The sequence below is a fragment of the Falco biarmicus genome, chromosome 4, assembly GCF_023638135.1.
Source record: "Falco biarmicus isolate bFalBia1 chromosome 4, bFalBia1.pri, whole genome shotgun sequence".
Taxonomy (NCBI): Eukaryota; Metazoa; Chordata; class Aves; order Falconiformes; family Falconidae; genus Falco; species Falco biarmicus.
The window spans coordinates 110,009,097-110,031,455 of record NC_079291.1 but is presented as its reverse complement, the minus strand read 5'-3'; the positions used below and the strand labels follow the sequence as shown (position 1 = coordinate 110,031,455).

Genomic DNA, 22,359 nt, shown 5'->3' with positions numbered 1-22,359 from the left:
AGATGTGTATATTCACATCTCCCACCCTGAAAGTTTTTGCCTTTAGCTGAAATACAAAATATTCCTCTAATGAAGGTCACCAATATTGAAACTAATGGTCCTCTTGGTCCAAAAGATGCAATTGCTTTCCCTTTGTAATGGTTTTGTGATGTGAACTCTTATGGTGTAATGGGAACTGTCTGTTTGTCTGTCTCATTATTCAAAATAATACATAAATGTGTGCCCTTCAAATTAACGGGACACGAACATTTGTCAGAAAAGACACACCCATGAGCTGCCGTAAATTATTCTGTATGTATGAATTTGAAAGCTTGTTGGAACAGGGTAATAGTGATCTACTATTACTGTGTTAAATTATGAGTCGGTTATCATTGAGTTACGCATCCTTCTTTGAGGCACAAATAGTGTGCAAGTGACTCAGGCACATGGTACTAACTTACAGTGAGTCATGGGCTGAAACGGGAATAGATTAATTTTGGTTTAGTATTTTACATAATCAAAACCTTTCATTGATTTTTTTAATATTTTTTTTTAACCTGAGAAATCCTTTTTGAAGTAATGCCTTTTTTAATTGAGAGAGAAATTTTTGCAGAAGGAAATAAATTGCTTTACCTAGGGCTGTATGTTAGGGAGTTACTCTTTCAGTTTTCTTACAGGCATCATCTTGTTCCCTATAAAACTGCAATTTGTGCTTTTTTCTTTGTTCTGTTAATTGACCTGTGTTTTTGCAATGATTCTCCTGCCCTTTCTAGTTTTAATCCTTACATTTATAATATCACAAAATGCTTAAAATTAAATAAGAAAACGTTAGCATATGTCTTCTGTAGTCTGATATTTTTCAGAGTGAGGAACATGTATATCGTGTTGAGATAGGTTATGTAACTGTGTTCTTTTATCTGGCCTAAAGACTGTTTTATTTGAAAATTCCTTGAAAAGAGAAAGAGTGAGCTTAGTTGTTTGCATGAGCTTTGTAAAGCTATTTCTCCTCCTTTTTAAATTTTCTTTTTAGCTTATTAGAAAATTGTATCATGTGTGTTGGCAGATCTTCACCTCACTGCAAATGAAGAAGAGTACAGCTGTTGTCCTTGTCTGTGTTTAGCTGATGGCTGAGATTTGTTTTAAGGGCTTTTTATAAGGGTATTTGGGATTTCATAATGACAAACTTTAGATGGTGATAATGCTACTGATAATTCAGAATTAGTCTTTAGCCTTCTTACCCTATGGCATGAAAAAAATCAGTGTTGTTATTCTGCCCTTATTCCAATTAAATCCAATGAAGTTTTTTTGTTTCCGTAGTTTCATTTTAGTCTCATATCACAACATTGGAATAACTGGCAAGGCATTGAGAACCTGTATTGATTCAGGTGATAAAGATCTTAAGAGAGCTGGTGAGTCAGACTCCATGGGGATCGTCGGACTCTACTGGCCTAGTGTAAATTTTACTCTTGTCAAAAGAAGGCTCTCGCTAAAAGCCAGTACTCCCATTTGCTCTAGTGATTTTCCATACTGCAAGCTAATGAAATAATCTTCCCTTGGTTTCTTAAAAAAAGTAAGTATATAATATGTGGTATATCATAGATATATATAACTAAAATAATTTATTGGAGTAAAAATTGTATATATATAAGGGATTTAAAGATATATGTAAAATATTTTAGATATACATACGAAATATAGAAAATTATATAAATATATAATTTATATATATAAGAAATTAAAATTAATTACTAACAAGGTGTAGCCCTATAGAACTGTGCTATTTACTGGGAATTGCAAATTGCACGAAGTTGGATTTTTGTGGATCTGTTTCTGTGCTGCTTTACAGTCACCTACCATTGCTGTCATTTAAAGTTAAGAGGCCATCCTCACTTGTGCCTGTGTCCCCACCTTCCTGCTGTTTTACTTACAACACATTATGTTCTTGGGGCAACAGCAAAAATCACTGGAGTCATTGTCCTCGTCTGGATTACCAGGCAGCTGCATGAATGCCGGCCTGGGTGGCCAAGTGCAGCTGTGGCCACAAGGAGGGTCAAGGCACTGGGCTTGAGTCATCTTTAAGGGACTGTGAAACTGTTCTGTCTCTCTGGACTTGTCCTCTATGGCTTCTTTCTCCTCTTCTTCCAAGTCCACTTTCTCGGCGCTGCCTCCCTTCTTCATCCCTTTCATTGAGGAAGGGTATAAAGTCATCGGTGGGGTTGATTCGAGGCATAGTCCCTGTTGCTGTACTGGTACTTTCCTTCCAAACTCACTCCTCGTTTTACTGTAGGTTACCTTCTCCTGAATCCTTATCTTCATACCCATCACTATCAACATTATGGGTGTCCGTGTCATATTCGTGTGGTTGGTTCAACAAATTTTCACTGACTGCATGATAGCACATGCCTGTACATTCTGGGATGAATTTCATTAAATGTGAAGCCCAGGAGAAATACAGTTAAGCTTTGTGCACAAAACTATAAATTATTGGCATAGTGGGCTTAAAAAAAAAAAAAAAAAGCCTAGTTATTGAGTGTATTTTTGCTATGCCTTTAATTAGGAGGTTAAGCAACAGATGATGGAATGGTTGTTAACGGAGGTTTCACTGTGTTAATTTACCTTCTGTCGTCTTGGTGATGGTTTGCAAAATACCACATAATTAGTGATTCTTGACTCTGATACAATACTTGTATTCTTTAAAAGAAAGCCAAGGTTTTATAGAGTCACTAAAGGAAATGAGATGCCATCTCTTTGCAGACCTCTAAAGACTCAAATGTATTTGTGTGTATATATACACACATATGTGTGTAATATAGGCATACACAGGCACAGATCCGCCACTTCTAGGTTAGATGTCTGTTGTCGAAATAGCTAATTTAACATGAAACAGCAATAAAACCCTGAAAGAGCTTGGAAAAAATTAAAGCACCAGAAAGTAAATAGAACCTGAGAGGGGAAAGGAAAGAAAACTGGAAAAGTAGCTGATAGTGACTATACTGACACTGTTAAAAAGTGAGATGTGGAGAAGGGTGGGGGGCGAGGGGAAGCATAATTTTAAGTGACCAGGAAGACAGCGGAAAGGATAGAGGAAACGTTAGCATCATCTGTCTGTATTTCATGTCATAAAAAAAATGCTTTCCTAGCTAGCTAGTGGGTGAAGGTATAAGAACAAGGGTACAAATTTTGCATAAAGTAGCTGATTTTGTCATTAGGAGACTCGACTTTTTTGTGCCAGTGTCAGCAAATTACACTAAAAGATTTTACAGCACTGCCCTGGGAAGAAGGAGATAACAGTTAAAAGAAGAGCAATGATAGATTTTTATCTTTTTTGCTGGATTTTTAAATTTCATGTCTCTTATTTTTCAAGCCATGACAATTTCAAATTAATCAGATAAGCTTTTGTCAACCAAAAGTACATGTTTCAGCAAGTTTGAAGATTAAAACAAACACCCATGTATCGCAGAGGAAGCTAAAAAGTTAATGAATGTAATGGTATGTTCTTTGGGCCTGATTTGTGTCCTTACTGTTTTCAAATGAGGTCGCACTGAGATTTAATTAGAGCTGAACAGTAGTCACTGCATAGCAGCTGTTCAAGTCATAGCGAAGTTTATCTGACAATTGCTTTTCCATACCTTCAGAAAAACTAACACAGCTTACTAACTGTCCTAACATTGTGAGCACTGAGAATTTTCTTGTGAGCATCTTTTTTTTTTTTTAAGTTTACAGCTTTAATAAGCAAGTAAAATCTCAGCTCTCCTTTCAAATAACTAAGCTTACACTTCCTTAGAAGGGAATCAAAAGCATACAACAATGAGTCATGTATACTATTTTCCTTAAAATATATGTTTCTGTTAAAACGAAGGGATCTCTTAAGCCAATCTTGTGATTTTTATCAGACCTGTGACTCAGACTTTTTTATTATATTCTTGTATTATAAGTTTTAGCTCTAACAGATTTTGTCTTCCCACAGACTACCTCCCATCTGTTCAGGGTAATGGGTTTTCTGTCGATACTCAGAAAGGAGCATATTGAGGGATTTGAGTTAAAAAAATTCTTCTCAAGAAACCACTAGTCCTCAGAGTCTACTTAAACTTGGTTGCCAGGACTACTCCATCCTAGGCAAACAGGACGAAAAATTTGAGATCCTCTTGCAGAAAAATGAGAACTATAGCCTGCCTACAGAAAGAGAAAAAAGATGTGTGTGATAATGAAATATAAACTTTGTATAAACATTGTGATTGAGAAGTGTTCAAGCTCTCAAGTCTTAAACATGTGTGGGCAGGTGGGTGGTTGGGTAGGTGGGAAGAAGGGGAAAGGAGTAAAAAAGTATGAATCCAGGGATGAGACAAAGAGTCGTAATACCTTTTATAGAGGGATAGTACAAAAAATAAAAAAAAAGACTCAGTATTATCTAAATCGTGATGCATTTGATGTTTTCTCATACTAGAACTGAGAGTTAATCAAAGTATCGTAATACTGTGGGACTGAATTAAGCCCTTAAAAGAAGTGCTTTCTTCAGACTGTCAGATCCAGAAGTGATGTTCAAAATAGGGTGATTCACACAAGTATCGAAATGATGAAGTGTTTTAGGGCTTGACCGCTACCTTTAGAGATTGTGTTTTTTAAAAAGCAGTAATTTAGAATGTTTCCTATTTGCTGTTTCTGTTGCTTCATAAATCCTTTTTGTTTGCTGTGAAGCACTCTGTGCTTGTCTTTTCATTTCCAACGTGGAAGTTCAGATGCAGAGGACAGGGGGTGGTCTTCTCAGTCTCACTGTGATGTCTTGAATGGTGTAGGGCTGTTGCTTATTTGTGCTGACAAGAATGAATGATTAATTCACGTTCTTTCAGGATTTTAAGATTCCTTGGAATTAGATACATAGCAAGGCTCTGCTGTTCAATGTTTCTGTTCTTTTGCCTACTGTGGTTATTGAAATAGCAGCTCTTTGGCTTTTGTTTTAGTAAACAGAGGTCATGTTTGTTAGTGAGGAGGCATGTGAAATGTGTTCTGTGGTAGGACAGGGGTGAGCACACCGTGGCCCGGCATGAGGTATTCATTCCGTAGCAGCAGGCTCTGTGCTCCTGGGTGTGCTGGAGCATGCTGTAGGTGTCGTTAGAGACTGTGGAACATCTTTGATGTCCAATTAGTTTCTTCCTCAGCAGCAGAGTGCAAACACCAGTGCAATTTGTGAAAGGACTGTGGAAGTGTTTTCAAGATATTTTTCCTAACTGGGAATTGTGTATGTTTGAATGTACAATAATGATCATCTCTTTTTCTGTTGAGCTCGCTGAGGAAATAACACTGCATTGTAAAGAGCTGCAGAGACCTGAATTTGTCCCTTTCTGAGCACACATGTTGAAAATATGGTGTTCTGAATCACTTTTCGATACACTGGCCTGCAACAAGGAATGTGTACGAAGGGTGAAGCGATAGTTTGTGCAGAAGCTGGTAAGGGAGGATGGAGAGGAATAAGGGTTCAGCCATCAGTGGTGTCACCTTCCTCTGCCTGTACTTTCTGTCACTGAGGGTTGTCAGGGTATGGGTGTGCAGTCACAAGGCTAGGCTTCACTTTGGGAAAGAAGGATTTAGTCTCTTACAAATTACAAAAATTGGGTAGTTTTGCTTATTTCTCTGTTGTTTATAAAGAGGCCTAATGATAAACTGGACCATAAGTGGACATGGGTCCTGTTCTTGCTTCTGGCTGAATGATGCAAAACAGTTAATTCATAAACTGGTACTGAGAATGTTCCAGTTTTCTCTGTCTCACAATTTTTGATGTCTAGACCCCTCTTGTGTTCATCTATGAGCAGGAGATGCCCCCTTTCTTTCTCCCTGCCCCTCCCCGTCAGGCGATCAGCTGGATCTGACAGCTGTGTGCCAGCCAGAAGGGGCACAGCAGGGTGCTGTGTTCGCAGTGGGGGACCACCGGCTGGCAGGGCCTCGAGCTGGGTGTGTAGCCCACCGATTTCCCCTCTCCCACACAAGACAACTTTGTGTGAGAGATTCTGTGCTAGGAGAAAGAAGTCTTTAGGGAATCTCATCTAGCTGTTATTATTTTTAGTAAATAATTCCGTCTTTATATTTTTTAATTTTTTTTTTTTAGTTTTCAGCCTCAAACAGAGGTAAAATGTGAAAGCAAACCGGGGGGGGGGGGGGGGGAAGCTTCTGGCTGTTAACAGCGCTGTACCCGTGTGCCTTGTGAAAAACTTGCAATAGCTTGGGTTGTGGTAAGTTCGCTTGCTTTACTTATTCTGTTCTATTCCATGATTCTGTTACCTATTTACACTGAGAAAATGCGTCAGCTATACCTCATCCTTCAGAAAATTTGTAGGAGCAGAAACAGAGTTCACAACAGGTAGCAGCAGTAAACAGATGGAAATCACTATCCAAATTACTTTTAGTTGCAGCGGCTGGTGTTTCAGTTTAAAATGAAAACATCGTTATTTTGCAATTCATACTTTTTGACCTACAAATTGTTTATGTTCTTCAAACTAGATGACCGTGCCCCCAGGATGGCGGGGCAGTCGGGCACCGCTCAACGCACCCACGCAGCCGCTGTGGGGACTCACCTTGCCTCGCTTCGCTTCCCTTTTCCAGCCAAGTGGTGCAAGTGGGCATCCTGATGAAGTTTAAGGCAATTGCTGAGGATGCAAAGTAACGTGAAGAGATGTAGAATTTTTGCGTGGAGTGATCCTGGTTGAAGTGAATTTTGAAATACTTTTAGAAGAAATACCCGTAGTTGTGGCAGTCTTCATTAAAAATTACTAAGACTGGTTTTTGTTGCCTTTAAACCCTGACAAAATAATCTGTTCTTATTTTCTACATAGTAACGTACTATGCAATAGTAATACTACTTGTTTATGTATATACTAAGATATATATGTATATATACATATGTTCATATGTATGTAAATGCTACGTAATAATAACAACACATATTAGTGCATGTTATGACTACATTATCAAAAAAGAGTTCCACTAATAAGAAAACCTTTTAAAAAAAACAAAACAAAACCCACAAATAAAAACTAGTACATAAGATTCAGCCTGTAACTCAAAAATGTGAATTTCTTTTGAATTACCTGCTGGACAATGGAATGTGGCATGCAGTTCATGAGAATGGAGAAGCTCAGACTACAGGAGTTTAAAATGAAATTAATAAACATAATGCTCACCAGGCTTGTTGATGATTGCTATAGGAGAGAGATGTGGTTACAGAAAATGAAGTTATAAAACCTACTGGGGATAAAAATGCCTCTGAACTGGCATATACAGGCTGAAAGATAGAAAACGCTGACTTCAAAAGTAGTCAGAAATATTTTGCTGATTTTCTGTAAAGAAATTAATAGCCATGTCTGCAAATCCTGGTGACATTTCTTTTGATTTTGCTGTTAGGAATTTAGAGATTACTTGCTCATTTTGTTTTGCTCTGGTTTTTATCCTAGTTCACCACTGGAAAAAAAGAAGGATTTTAGAAGAAACTGGCAGTCTGCCACTATGTGGGATTTTGATACGAGAGTTGTATCAAAGCAGTCGCTGATATAACTACAGACTAATTTGTGTTGATGCAGTAGCAAAGCAGAATGAGTGTAGCAGCCTTTTTTTCTTAAGGAAATTAAACTTGCAGTATGGATATCCTAGGTCTCCAATTTTGAAAGGTTTTCAACACATCCTGAATTTTCGTCCCAACAGGCCTTACTGTGGAATAATCAAGAAAATATTCTTACTGTGAATGCTGTTATTTGTTCATGTTCTGTTTACTAACCGGGATGATCATCCTTGCCCAGAGTCATAAATCTACTAGCAAAAATATTTACCAGTAACTAGCTGCAGATTTGGATCTTACGTAACAAAGGCTTGCACATGCCTGCCATTTCAGTCTTTGCCAAATGGCAGTGTCTTCATGGGAAAAGTACTCCTGTCGTCTTCTCTGACGACTCGTGGCCAAATGAATCAGTGCCACGGACTGCAGACTTGTGGTTGCCCAAGGATGCATTAGTGGAGGGGTGACTAATAGCATAAGCTAGCCACTTCCCATTAGGGACAAAAGTGGGTGGGTGTAGCCCACAAAATGACGTAGGGCTGGATTCAGTTCATCTCTTGGGCATCCTTGACTAACGTGATACATGTCACCAACTAAAATTACAGCCGTCTTTTCACAGCACAGCTCCTAGAGAGATCTGCTCAAATCTCTGAGATTTTGCAACAGCCTTTGCTGTTGTTTGCAAAAGAGAACAGGTCCTGTTCTCACCCCTGTAGGCACTTGGGGAATTAATCCCGTAAATGTGAATTGTTCAGTTACAGAATCATTACAACTCTTGCTATATGTTAGTATATATCATATATGTCAAAAGAGAATGCATGTTTGCATCTTAGTTGTTTCATGTTACACTACCATGTTTTTGGCAGTAAATCTCCTATTTGACAGCATTTAGTTGGGGTAGGGGGGGAAGGGCAGTGCCCATCTCGGAAGGGGAAGAGATGTTAGAATACAGTTCTGTGTTCAGCAGTGGCTTCTGCTCCTCACCGCTGTCAGGTACTGCTGGTCAGCCCGGGCTCTGGGCTGCTGGGGGGCTTGTGACACGGCCTCATCAGGAGATCTCTTCTCCAAAGGTTGGCACACTGCTGAATTTCAAAATTCCAAATTTGAGGTACAGGATACTATTACATATTGCGCCACTTCCACAGCTGAACGTGACCTGAATGTAGCACAGCCCTTGCGTGGAGGAGCCTATGCTGCTGTACAGCAGCCACTGGGAACAGTGGGGGACCTGCTTAATTCCAGTGCGCGTTAAGCACTAAGAACTCAGATCACTTTTGTTTTACAAATAATGAGGAGGGTGTGAGCAAGTGTGGGGTTTTGTATCACTGTAATGCATAGTTAGAATAAAACAAATGTATCACTCATGGAGATTTTTTTTTTTTAAATCAGCTCCTATTATTATTATATTTTATATAGAATATATTTATATAGAATATAATATGTATTATATATAATTATAGATGCACTATAAGCAAATACAGTGTTTACACAGCTGCCTAGAAAAATCCAAACCTGTCAGATACTACCCTAAGGAAAGTTATTGTTGTGTATCCAGGTCATGTTTCTCATCTTTAATGGCTTCCCTTCTGTCACAACATACCTGCAACTTGTGGTGTGTTTTGTGTTGCAGATCCCAATAGTCTTAACCTGGCTTTTATTTTTATAGACTGTTCCAGTGTAAGGATTTTTAAAGCCCATATCGCCAAGGTCAGCTTCACTTGGGGAAAGGGTGGGTCATGCTTCCAGTCTAGCGTATTAGTTGCGTTGCCAGTTTAATGCAGAGGAAAATATAATTCACTAACTTCAGCAGCACCAGAAAATTCCATTGTTCTCTAATCTGTAGTGGGAAGCTGAAAATCCTCGGGAACACAGGCTTTTAGTTATTTGGCTTTTTAGAGAATATTAAAATCAACAAGCCAAACATGGATATTTTAAGTACAAATAAAATTATATGTGATTATACTTTTAAAGTGTAATATTAAAATACACAGTGGTTAGTTTAGTTTTGTAATGTATTTGGAAGCTTAATTCTGAGCAGGAGAGACAATTCTTTTTAGTGAAAGGGTTAGAGCATTGCTAAAATATATTCCGTGCCATATTTTTCAGAAGAACCCATTCATGCATGTTTTGCAGGAGTTAATAACAAGCTAAAAAACAAGTACTATATTTTCAGGTCTCTGCAAACATAGTAACCTGTTTGAAAAATTTTTCTAGTGATGATTTGTCAGTATAAAAGTACCAGTATGTCTAAAAGTATGACCGGAGAAGGAATATATATGGAGATACCCTAGATAGGGCAAAATGGTAACCTGCTACACTATTGTATGCTTTTCCCTGCAGAACACAAAAAAATATAAAAAGTGGTTAAAAAAAAAAGTGAAAAAATAATACTGGGAAAAGTATTTCCTATTTTCTTGGTATCACCTTCTACTGAGAATTACCAGTATAATGTGTTTCTGATAGCTATTGTAACTTGAGTATCTTGAAACAATTGTTTTTTTCATGGCACCACTCTGAACCTTCCTCCAAAGCCAGTGGGTAGATAAAATGCATGTGTCTGAGGCTCAGTCTTCCACAATAACTGATAAATTAATATTTTTTTTTCTGCTGAGCACAGTGCATGAAAACCCTCCTTCCCGGGGGGGGGGGGGGGGGGGAGGGGGGGGGCGGGGAGGGGAATTTCGCTGGGGGTACACCCCAGCTTCCTGATACACTGGAAATCTTATTTAGAGTCAGAGGAGACTGGTATGAAGCCAGCAGAATCTGAGTGTGTATGTGCAAGAGAAAAATCCCCACCTGAATATTATTCATTAATGCAACATAAAATAGGAGAGGAGCATAGAAAGCATTAGCAATTACTAGTAATTTAATCCATGTTGATTTCAGTGATTAATTTTCCTGTGGGTTTTTGCTAACACTGTGTTAAATACGTAGAGAGTTCTTACTGCTGCTGTTAATCTGCTTTTTCTAGTAGATCTAAAACGACTTGCAGGTTAGGTTCATCCATCGTTCAGCACAAGCATACACCTAACTCCATGACAGTGAAGTATTTCCCTGCGTGTGACTGCTGCCTGGCCCCGCTGCTCGTTCCGAGTGGGGCTGATACCAGCACAGCTGCTCAAAGCCAGAACGATGACCCAGGATCTACATTTATCTGTGGTCGGGAATAATTTTATAGCCCATCTGATATACATGTCTTTCTACAGAAGAGGGCAGCAAAAACCATATACTCTACTGCATCTGTAAAGATGAGAAACCTAGTTAATTGTAGAGCTGCAAAGACTAGGTTTTCTAATTGATCTGCTCAGAGAAACAGGGCAACACGACTGTTGTACTTGAGACACTATAAAAACCTAGTATAAGAAGTATAAAACCATAAGTTTCAGTTGCATGGAAAAAACAACAAAAAAAAATAATGTCAAAGGCTGTTTTACACCAGTTCTTTGGGATCTTGATTCAAATGCAGCCCCCTAGTATTCCTGCAGCACAAAGCCAGTGATAGAATCGGAAGAGACCCCAGTTCTGTGTGATGGAGGTGAAAGGATCTCTAAACCACAGAGCAAACCAATAGCTGATCTGCGAAAAATCTTTTAATCCTTAATTCATTTCAATCTCATTCAGTATCTGTAGCTTCACAGAATTATTCTGCAGGGGTGTGGAATGCTTGTGGGGGTCCAGTTGGAAAAAAAAAAATAAAATACTTGGACTTGCCTGTACTGTCACTGCTATTCTTTCTAAAGGCCACTTTTGATTGAGTATGGTTTTGTGTATGTATGTATATGTATGTATATCTTTAAGATATTCTGGCACTTGTGGCAGTCCTTTCTTCTCCTGTTACGCTGTGTTTCCACTGGGTCTTGCTCCTGTGTGGGGCTGGAGATTTAAGGTTTGACATCAGGACTGACGGTTTGATGTGCTCGGTCTGATTTAACTGGCAAACTGGAGCTCAGAGGTGCGCCCTGGCTCTCCTGCTTTCTCCCACAGACATGCATGACTTGTCTATAGGACAAGCACAGAGGGGAACCAGCTGGAGAGGTTTCAAAGATACAGTTTCTATATTAAATGCAGGATCCTCAAAGGTGAAAATGCAAAAAAGATTTTTTTTGGTATGTTTACATAGCCCAACATGTTATGTACAAAGTATCGCCTTGTAATGTCTCCAGACATAAATGATTCCGGCTTTCTCACCTCACAGAGTCATGCATCTTGCTTTGAGGCATTAAAATACCTTAGAGAATTCAGTACAAATAGCAAAATTAAAAGGCAGATAAATTCTTGCTGAACAGTTTATCAATAATGTGGATTCAGCCTCAAAGACTCTTTTACTCCATGCTGGTCTTTATGGTGTTTCAGATGTTGTCAGAAATCACCTTCTGTTAGTGTGAAGTCTTTTAGGCTTACTTTATTTTATTTATCTTGATAGGAAAAAAAAGTAAACTAAAATATTTCTAGATGGTTTAGGTTTTTTCTGTCATAAACTAATCACCAGTGACTGCATTGTGCAACATTTCTGCCACTTATTCAAGATAGAGTGCTTTACTTTCTAAACAGTGGAGCTGCCCATTAACATTAACTTAATCTTTGTTCGCAATAGAATGAGAAGTTGGAAAGAAAGGTCGACTTAATTGGTGGGGAGACTTGGAAATGACAAATTTAACTTTGTTATTTAGCCTGCAATATTATTACATTGGCTATAGTAGATAAGATTAAGGAACTTACAGCAGCTGGTGCAGAAGATGCAGTTTAAGTCCTATAGCACTAAGAACCACTAAAACCTTCACCAGTATTTAAACAGTAATATTTTGTTAGACTAATCTGGCTAGTGATGTTTTCCTGCATAAGATTTGGGACTTTCTGTTCATCTCATGAGTACAAAATATTTTTATGACCCTAAACCATGGGAAATTGTTGTTCTAATGAGTCTAACAGATTTGGAAAAGGTTATAATGTGTTGCATCACGTATGAGGTCTTCTAGTGATGAGGGAATGAACATTTAAAAATACTTTCATTTGTCATCTAGTTTACAAAAAAAGCCCACAGAAATTACATCGTGACTATAAATCTTGCACAGAAGGAATGGGCTAATGGTAAATATTACATAATCGGAGGTGTGGGATTTTGAGACATTACCACTAGCATTTGGTCATGAAAGAGTACTTGTTTCACCTTGAGTGGGCAGAAAATTAGGCATTTTCAGTAAAGTGTGTGCTTCAAAAGACCTAGAAAAATTGAGCTCAAATGAAAGATTCAAGAGTAGGAGGCACTTTCGTTTTTGTTAGATTTCTGGTGAAAACACTGCATTCAGGCACAGAACAGAGTGACAAATAGGTAGGCTCCATATTAAAACAACAAAGGTCGTTCTTGGGCTGGAAGATCTGTTCTGTAAAAGAACAAAATTAAGAACAAAAAAGAACAAGACACTGTTTTGTTTAAATAATCAGAGTAACAGAGATAACATTCAAATATATGCCAAGGGGATGAAATAATTTGTTAAAAAAGAAAGGTCTAGTAACAAATTAGGTGGGAAAAACAAAGGGATTGAGTCAGAGATTGTGAAAGCCTCTGAAGGTGCCACATATAAAGCTATTCTAAAAAAAACCAACAACCTTTCTAGCAAGGTGGATATGCAGCACAAAAAGGGAAACCGAGTAATTGTTACTTAATAAGCTTGCATTCTTTATTTCTAGATCACTATGCTTTCTTCTTTGATATGCTTTTAGAGCTGAATCTCTTCACACATTCTGCACTGTCTGATCGGGAAAATCCTCCACTGGGAAGTGTGTACTCTGCTTTTTCGTGAGTTTAGCCATCCCTGGTAGAGGGGCTGGGGAAGGGTACGATGGTTCAGTGCCTTTGCAGAGGAAAGGCTCCCCGCAGGAGCTCTGTTCTTTGAGCACATATTTAACAAAGGCTTTGCTGCAAGTTACAGAAGTCAGGGGAGGGAAAGCCTTGTTCCAGAGGACGGCTGCTTCTAGAGATGTCTTCTGCTGCCCTGTTATGTTTGAACTGCTGGGGTAGCTGTGCTTTCATGGTCCTCAATGAAACTGGGCAGACCAGCGATGAAGAAACCCTGTAGCTTGGTAGAGCAGGTCTCATATTAGGCTATTTGGGATAACTCCCTTATGTGCCCTAGGACTGCAAGTGCTCGCTTTTGTTCCCAGTAATTCTCTTTCCATGTACCCTCATTGATGAAATTGGTATAAGAGTAGTCAAGACAGTAATTTCAAGTAAAGATATACAGTGAAAGACTGAGACATATTGTACTGGTGGAAACAATGTGATATATTAAAAAAAAATGTTGGCCATGTTGTGCCATTGGGCACAGAAGAAAATGTTCAGAGCTCATTTCTATTGTGACCTCCATTGAGCAAATAATGGGCTGAAATGCAGTTGTTCATATGTTACTTATTGGCAGAAGCTAGCACTTTTTTCTTTTTTTTTTTCCTTTCTTTTTTTATGAAGGTTTTATTTTCCCTTTTGAAAAGTTAGGCAATGACTTAGAATGAGAACTGCATAAATTGTGTCTTGACTGTCATACTGAGGGGGAAAAAAAGGTTTTTATGAAATTAATCAATTTTTGGTTAGGGTTTCTGTGAATTGTCAGATCACACAGTGAATTACTAGAAAGAACAATCTGTGTGTCCTTGCCAATTACAGTGCCTCCATTGAATACAACATTTCATCAAGCTGAGTGATTAACAGCAAAACTTAACTGGCCCAATACAAATGTGAGCTATGGAACCTGTTAAAATAAGCCGTGCTATTTCAGACCCAATGAAATGTGCTGCTGTTCAAATTTACAGGCTCCTGGTAATGGAGATCGTCATTAATCTAATGAAATCCAACTCAACAGGGAGCACTAGTAGAACTAAAAGTCATGCATTTGATTTGTTCTATCACTTCTATAACTCTTGTGGTGACAGTCTGCTTCCTTTAAGACAATTTCTGAATGGAGTAATAGCTTGACAAAGCATAACTGTTTTATGTGAGAGTGAAATACTGGCTGGGTTAAGTGCCAAAAGTATAACTTTACAGTACAGAAGAAAAAAAGATGATGTTTTAAATCCAAATAGGTCTTTACAGAACCTGAGTAATTTATTTAAGAGTGTTAAGGTCTTTAAGAATCAGGTTTTAAATAGGATACTTTAATTTTTTGTATGTCTCTTACCAGCGTCTTGGAGAAATGTGGGACAAGTAAATAAAAGAAAGTCTGTAAACCGCATTTCTTAATAATTTGTTGTATTTAGTCATGATAGCATCATCATAGCAGTTCCAAACGGTGAGCTTTATAGCTAAGCTGATTGGGTGGAAGTTGGTGTAGCAACTGTTGATACTATCAGACTGTTGCAGAGCCCATTGATGTTGGTAGAGAGATTCCCACTGGTTTCAGTAGATTGCAGATTAGGTCACATAAAATGAAAACATTATGCAAATCTTACCATATGCGTATTTTGATCACAGTTTCTTATGGTTTTCATATGTTTACAGAAGTCCGAATAACAGTCTAAAAAGTCCTCAGCATATGGAAGAAGTAATAATCCTGCTCCTTAAAGTGATCCTTATTGTGGATTCGTGATATGTACGTGATCATGTTTTTAAGCCTTTATTTCCTTGACAGATTCTTTTGATTTCAAACTGAAAACAAATATATTTAGAACTAACTGCTGTTCTAAAAACCATGTACTTAGAATGTGTCTAGATTATATCAATGAAATGTTAATTAAAAGATACATGATTTTATTAGATTGTTCAATACTTTCTCATGGGACAGTAGACAAGTCTACTGAACGTATGAAATTTAACAAGAGCAACTGCTGGATTCTCCACCTGGGACAAGGTGATCAGCTGAGGGGTGACAGCAGGGGGGAGGTGCTGACCTCCTCTCTCTGATGACCAGTGACAGGACACCAGGGAGTGGAATGAAGCCATGCCAGGGGAAGTGCAGACTGGACATTACGAAAAGATTCTTCACTGGAAGGGCGGTCAGTCGCTGGAACAGGCTCCCCAGGGAAGTGGCCATGGCACCAAGCCTGTCAGAGCTCAAGGAGCGTCTGGACAATGCTCTTAGTCATATGGTTTAGTGTTAGGTGTCCTGCAAGGAGCAGGGCGTTGGACGCAAGGATCCTTATGGCTCCCTTCTAACCTGAGGGATTCTATGATTACGCCAGTGTTCTGTGTCTTTTTAGCACCTGTGTTACCCGATCACCTAGCAGTACAAATGGGATGCTGGCGAAATTTTAGACACAGTCATATTGCTATTAAATTAATAGAAAATACTAGCAGCTGGGGGTAGATTGACTGTTTCTGATTCAGCATGAAATTAGAGCAGCATATACAAACCATAGTTTTTCTGGTACAAAAACTTTGAGACAAAATCTACTCTCTCGCCTCTCTCTCCCCTTCAATTAAATAATCAGTTATTTCTAACTCTATTTGAACTTGAAGACCGGGCTTGCTTTCTCTTCACATTCGCTGTTCTGTTACGAGGCTAGCGTGCCCTGCTTTTCACGCCTGTTGAGGTCGGGCTGGTTCAGTGTCAGTACTCCGCCAGCATCCTCGCATGCGCGCGGCAATCCCAGTGAACCAGTTCCCTGAGACAGCTGTGTGTGTACCTGCGTGTTGCCCTGCCCAACATAAACGATGCTAGCGGTGTGTAAGTGTTGACGGTCTGCAGTTGTCACTGTTCCGAATGATGAACAGACTGCCCTGTTGTCGTAAACCGGTGCCGTAATTATTTTTGAGCATACAATCTTCTTGATAGGATTGGTCGTTCATTTCCAGATCGCTGTACAGACGTGCCCAGAAACTGGTGTTCAAAGGGAACCAAACCCTGTGCACATTCTGTTGGTCATACAGAAGGCAGCCTACAAGTGCTGCACTAAACTGACGGGCACTAGTCGCGTTGTTGGAAGCTGTGAGAACAGGTGAGTGATGCACAAAAGCAGTAGTTTGCAGGACTGGACCCCACCTGTTTGCTGGACGTGTGCTTTGACTTTAGGAAAGACTGTTGCTGACCAGCTCATCGCTGCCGAGTTAAAGAATACAAGCTGAAGCAGTAAAACCCGTTGCGTGTTAGCAAGTGATTTTTCCTGTTGATTTTGCTGCCGATCAAATGTAGCACCAGTTTTAATGCTTTGTTCGTTTAAATGTGGTTTAAACTGTGGTTTCATGGCATAGTAAGATACTGTGGAAATGTACATAGATGCTGTGTATTTTAAGGGGGAAATATTTCAGGTCTTTCTTACGTATTTGAAACACTTCTAGTGATTGCTACTTCATTCATTGTCCCTGCCAAAGTTCATTAAGCAGTATGAGTTTGTATTAGGCTGCATCTATGGCAACTGTATATCCTATTGTTGTGTAAAGATCTTTAACCACAAAACAAAGCAAGAAATACATAAATATTTCACATATTTGGAAAAGATGCTGACTATAAGAGGTCATGCTTGTAACTCCAATAGGCAGCATTCATATTAGTAGCTGTCTGTTTTCTCTGCCTTTAGGCTTTGGCAAGCAAGCGGTTACTCAGAGTTTCAGATGAATAAACTGCTTTCTTTCCTTCTCTTCCCCGCCCCCCCCCCCCCCCCCCCCAACCAACCAATGCAAGAAATCATCAACTATAGGCAGTCATATGACACTTGAATTGGGGCACATTTGGTTTTTTAACTTTACTCACACTGACAGCTAACCTCACTCTTCTCAAACACCTTGCCTGGGGTCCCTGGCCGGAAAGCGTGAATTCCTTCCTGTGGAGGTGCGCCAAGGGTTAATACGCAGGTATTCCATGCTCAGTACTCAGAGTAATAAGGCATAACAGGGAATCCAAACTACAATTCAGTGGAATTCTATAAATCAATAACAACAGAGAATTTTTTTCTCCATCTCCCCTCAGTAAGAAAATATAAATTAATTAAAACATGTCATAAATGTCTTTATGATAAGATTGCACATTTCTCATATTGCAAATGGGAAATAATTCAAGCAGGGTATGACTGTATTTCCTAAGTACAGTAAATAAAATGAAAACTAGGTTCTATTTCACAGGAAACATGCTAATCTTAGAGTTTTTTCTGAAGTTGCTGAGTCATGACTTTTAGCTGTAAGTTATTTTTTAGGATATCATAGGAAATTCTTGCAGATTCTGGCTCAACACTTGGACAATATTACTGAATGTTATACATTTTTATAAAAGCTGTTGGTTAAAGCTACTTTGAAATTAAGTCTCTTTAAGTGATTAAAAGTCATGTTTGTTTTCAAGCTCCAGATTGCTTAACTTCAGCACTTACTACTACTGTTTATTTTCATAGCTGAAGTCATTTGTTGAAATGTGAGTCATGCCAGAGTTTAGTTGTTGAAAGGTTGCCTCATCTAAATGATGTTTAAATAGAAAGACAGAATTTAAAAGAATAGCATCTCACTAATTAATAATTAACTGATGTTTTGAGCCCATTCCAATATGTGCAGTGGACCTGGTGCTAAAGAATAGAAGACCCTCTCTTGGGCCCTCGCTGGCTTCTTAGTTCTCTTTCCTCTCTTAAAGAAGGGATTGGTTGCTGATACCTCTTAGGGTAAGCACTGGGGGAGGCTTAATCTCTCTATATGGTCAAGTTAGCATTCAGCTTTGAAGAAACTGAGTCTTGCTCTAAGCTTATTTTCCCATGTTCAAGAGACAGCTTCACTGCAACATTATCATGTTATGTAGCCAACGTAATTCTATTCAAATTAAATTTGTGTTATGTGATGTCCAGTAATGCATTTACCTCACCTATTGCCACATCAGAACAAATCTAGGTGCTCGTCCTGTTCCCAGTAAAATTCAGCAATAACATTACTGTTAAATTGATGGGAATCACAACTGCAGTTTGAAATATTTTTTGAAGTGGTAAATTTTAGTTTTTCAAAGAGGCATTGAAGTTGTCTGTTGTTATGAATTGGTTGCTTTTCTTCTGAGGTAGGTGTGGTGTTATCTTTGAACATGATAACTTCCTCTCTGGTCTGGCTTTTGTGGACTTCTCATAGAAGTAATACAGATGTCCTTGGTTTTCCTGCTCCTGTTGGATTAACGTGGCCCAGCTGAAGCTTCAGCATAAAGAGCATTATAAAACTTAAGCCATGTCCAGACATCTTCAAAGTTTTCAAGAGGTAATTTTCATATTCGCTATATGGAATTTCAAAACAAATTTGGACAGAAAAGTAAGTGGTTAATGATATTTAAGTTAGACTTTTGACACTGTATATTTAAATTCTGCTTTTGTTATTGCCAAAAACATTTGATAACATTATGCTGAGTATGCGCCTCCTATAATAAAATGATGGATTTCAAACTTCATATTTCATGTGTATTTATTATAAGAAAACATATAGTAATGCAAATGCTTTCTTTATTGTTATCTTCTTACTAGTTGTGTATATTTGTACAGTATTAATTGTTGGGCAATATTTTAGAATTCCATTTCAGTGTAAACACTTTCTTTGCTTTCTACCATATGTTATCCATGATACCTAACATACCTCTAAGAACTTTGTTGCCAAAGGCACTGTTTTCAGTTGATTATTTAGAAGTTTGGTTCTTTCACTATTGAAACCAGTGGTGAAACTCTTCTGGATGTCAGTGGGAAAAGGATTTTCCAAAAGCAATGATGAATGGTTTTAACATGTAATATACATTACTTTCACTGATGAAGTAGATTTAATTGAATAGCATTTTGTCAGATGCTGAAAATGGGTAAAGGTGGTACTTTTTGTTAACACTTGAGAAGATGTCCTGTGGTGTTCTGTTTTTGGATTGTGCAACAAATTGTGGCCCACATATAATAAAAGCCAGAAAGGTACTCTAAGCTTAGTCTTGAGCAAAAAAGGTGCAGAGAAACTGATACCATATCCCCTTTCCACCTTCAGAGTGTTAGAGTAGTTCCATTTTGTGAACAGATTTATTATTTTTTTTAAAATTCCCATTTACTCCAAAGCAGATACATGCTGCCTAAGGCATAGAACTAACTAACATTCCTAGAAGAATGTCTGCTTGTCAGGCTTGGGAGACTGGATCGCTGAATTCAGTTCTGTTTTATCATAGCAATCCTGGTGTACAATGATTACTCATAAACACTCCTTCAGATTAATTGCATTGTCTCAAGTTATAGTTTAGAAAAAGCAAACCTGATTAGTAAATCATGCACTTTCATCTTTGGTGACAGAGTCTCCAGTACCTCTGATAAATTTCTTTAAAAAAAATATGAAGTTTCTAAGCATAGTGTTTCAATAAACCAGTTTTTCTAAATAAATTAATTGGATAAAGATTGCCATGAGTGGCTGTTACTGAAATTCATTCACTGAGTTGAAATTCATCGGAATGAATTTCCACTGGTGGTGTTGACTTTAATGAGAGCAAGATTGCATCTTTTTAATGGTACTCATTTTATATTAATAAGTAATTGTGCAATATGTGTTGCAGTATACTTGAGTATGTACTTTAATGTTGAAAATCACATTATGCATTTTAATCCCCCAATACCGTGTGATGGGATGTTAAGGGCCCAAGGATGTCAAAGGATAGAGAATTGTATCTGTGTAGTAGGTAGATTGAACTAGTAGATCAGTGTATTCTCAAGATAGGAAGGCCCTACAAGAAGCTTTTATATAGCTACTGATTACAGATACCTATATCCTTGATTTTCTCTCTCCCTTTTTTCCTGCAGGGCCAAGGCTTTTCGTGGAAAAAAGGTCCATGGAGAATATGACATAAAGGTTGAACAGGTAACTAAATTACTTAATCTGAGTGTTATTTTTATATTTGTTTATTTATACAAACACATGTATATGTATAAACACATACCTCCCTGAAGGTATTTAAAAATGTGTAGATGTGGTGCGTAGGGACATGGTTTAGCGGTGAACTTGGTAGTGTTAGGTTGATGGTTGGATGTGATGATCTTAAGGGTCTTTTCCAACCTAAAGTGTCCTATGATCCTGTATGCAGATATGTGTAGGTAGATACATAAGCCCTTGTACTTCAATAAACCTCACAAGTTAAGTAGATGTGCTAGTTTTGGCTGGGATAGAGTTAATTTCTTCTTAGTAGATGGTATGGGGCTGTGTTTCAGATTTGTGCTGAAAACAGTGTTAATTCAGGGATGATTTAGTTACTGCTGAGCAGTGCTTACACACAGCCAAGGTCTTTGCTGCTCCTCACGCCACACCACCAGCGAGCAGGCTGGGGGGCACATGAAGCTGGGGGGGGGGGGGGCACAGGCGGGACAGCTGACCCCAACTGACCCAAAGGACATTCCATACCATAGGACTTCATGCTCAGCATATAAAGCTGGGGGAGGAAGGGGGGATGCTTGGGGTGATGGCATTTGTCTTCCCAAGTCACCGTTACGTGTGGCGGAGCCCTGTTTTCCTGGAGGTGGCTGCACACCTGCCTGCCCGTGGGAGTGTTGAATGCATTCCTTGATTTGCTTTGCTTATGTGTGGCTTTTGCTTTACTGATTAGACTGCCTTGATCTCCACCCGTGAGTTTTCTCACTTTTAGCGTTCTGATCCTCTCCCCCATCCCACGGCAGGGCAGTGAGCGAGCGGCTGTGCGGGGCTGAGCTGCCAGCTGGGGTTACACCGTGGCAGTCCTTTTTGGTGCCCAGTCAGCTCTTTGTCAAGATTCCGACCATAATTTGCACATTAAAAAGATGTCATATTCCCAAGTTGTTGCTTAGAGACTGAATTTCCCAGACACTCCATGAATTACATGATGCATTATTTTTTTTATCACTAAGTCCTTCACTTAAGAATATACATACGCTTTGGTTGCAGTGCTAGCGTGTGGGTTTTTTTAAAAAAGCACTGAATAAATATGGAGATATAGTTCAGGGTCCATTAGAATTTTGGCTATTTTATTTGAGATAGATATCTGAGACTAGGGAATTAAATGTCTTTTTACCGCTTTTCAATCTTGAATTCTACAAGTAGATGCTACTGTAAGAGGCTTCGGTACTTTAAACTGAATTGTTTTGTCACTGGAATTTCAAAGAGTGAGGGAAAATTATCACTAGCTGTGTGGATTCAGCTTATCTAAATTCACTGTGATAGTACAGCATCTAGCTTTGCTCCATTCTTTACACCATTGAATATCTGCTGATGTTCTTGGCTTTGAAACATGGAAAGCGTTGCCAGGGATCTTCAAGGGCATTGAGGGAGAGACAGGAAAAAGAAGACATGCTGTTTTGTCCCCAAATACCATTCACACCTAGATCAGACCATGCCATTGACATCACGCGCACTGTCTATTTAATACTAACAAAAGCTCTGTGTAAGCCTAGAATTTCCTTCATATGGTCTCTTCTAGGACCAGAACCACCTTTAATCAGTAAGAAATTGAAAGTTTCTAAACCCTATTAATCACTTTGTAAAACGTTAGCACTGTGGCAGTCATATACAAATAGTTATTAACAACTACTTTAGTCTACTTTTGCTAATACCAGAGACCGTTATTTTATTTTTACACTACTTACAGCAACCTATCTTAATGTACAATGTTTTCCACTGTGTGCTAAGCTTTTGAACTACAAAACCTACATTGTGAATCCTTGTAATTGTTTAATATGTTTTATTAATTGGGGAGATCAGTTGTCAATCTCAGATTAAATATATTTTAAATGATACTTTAATATTGTCAGCACGATACAAATATTTCAATCTCTCACCATTTGTACTGCTTTTATAATAATCTTAAAGCTACCCCTTGTGTTTAGAACACTATAATACTGGTCTGAGACAGTATATATGCGTATGGGATTTAATGAAGAGACCTCCATGCTTGAAATCAAGCACATACTTAAGCTATTGA

At 38.5% G+C, this 22,359-nt stretch overlaps 1 protein-coding gene across 1 annotated transcript in view; it reads left to right on the top strand.

The window, feature by feature from the left end:
* The window catches only part of SYN2 (synapsin II), a 193,676-nt gene that overhangs the window by 56,036 nt on the left and 115,281 nt on the right, over positions 1-22,359 (top strand). Inside the window, exon 2 of the mRNA XM_056336676.1 lies at positions 20,216-20,273. Coding sequence (XP_056192651.1) covers positions 20,216-20,273 — 58 coding nt within the window. The remainder of the gene's footprint in view (positions 1-20,215; positions 20,274-22,359) is intronic.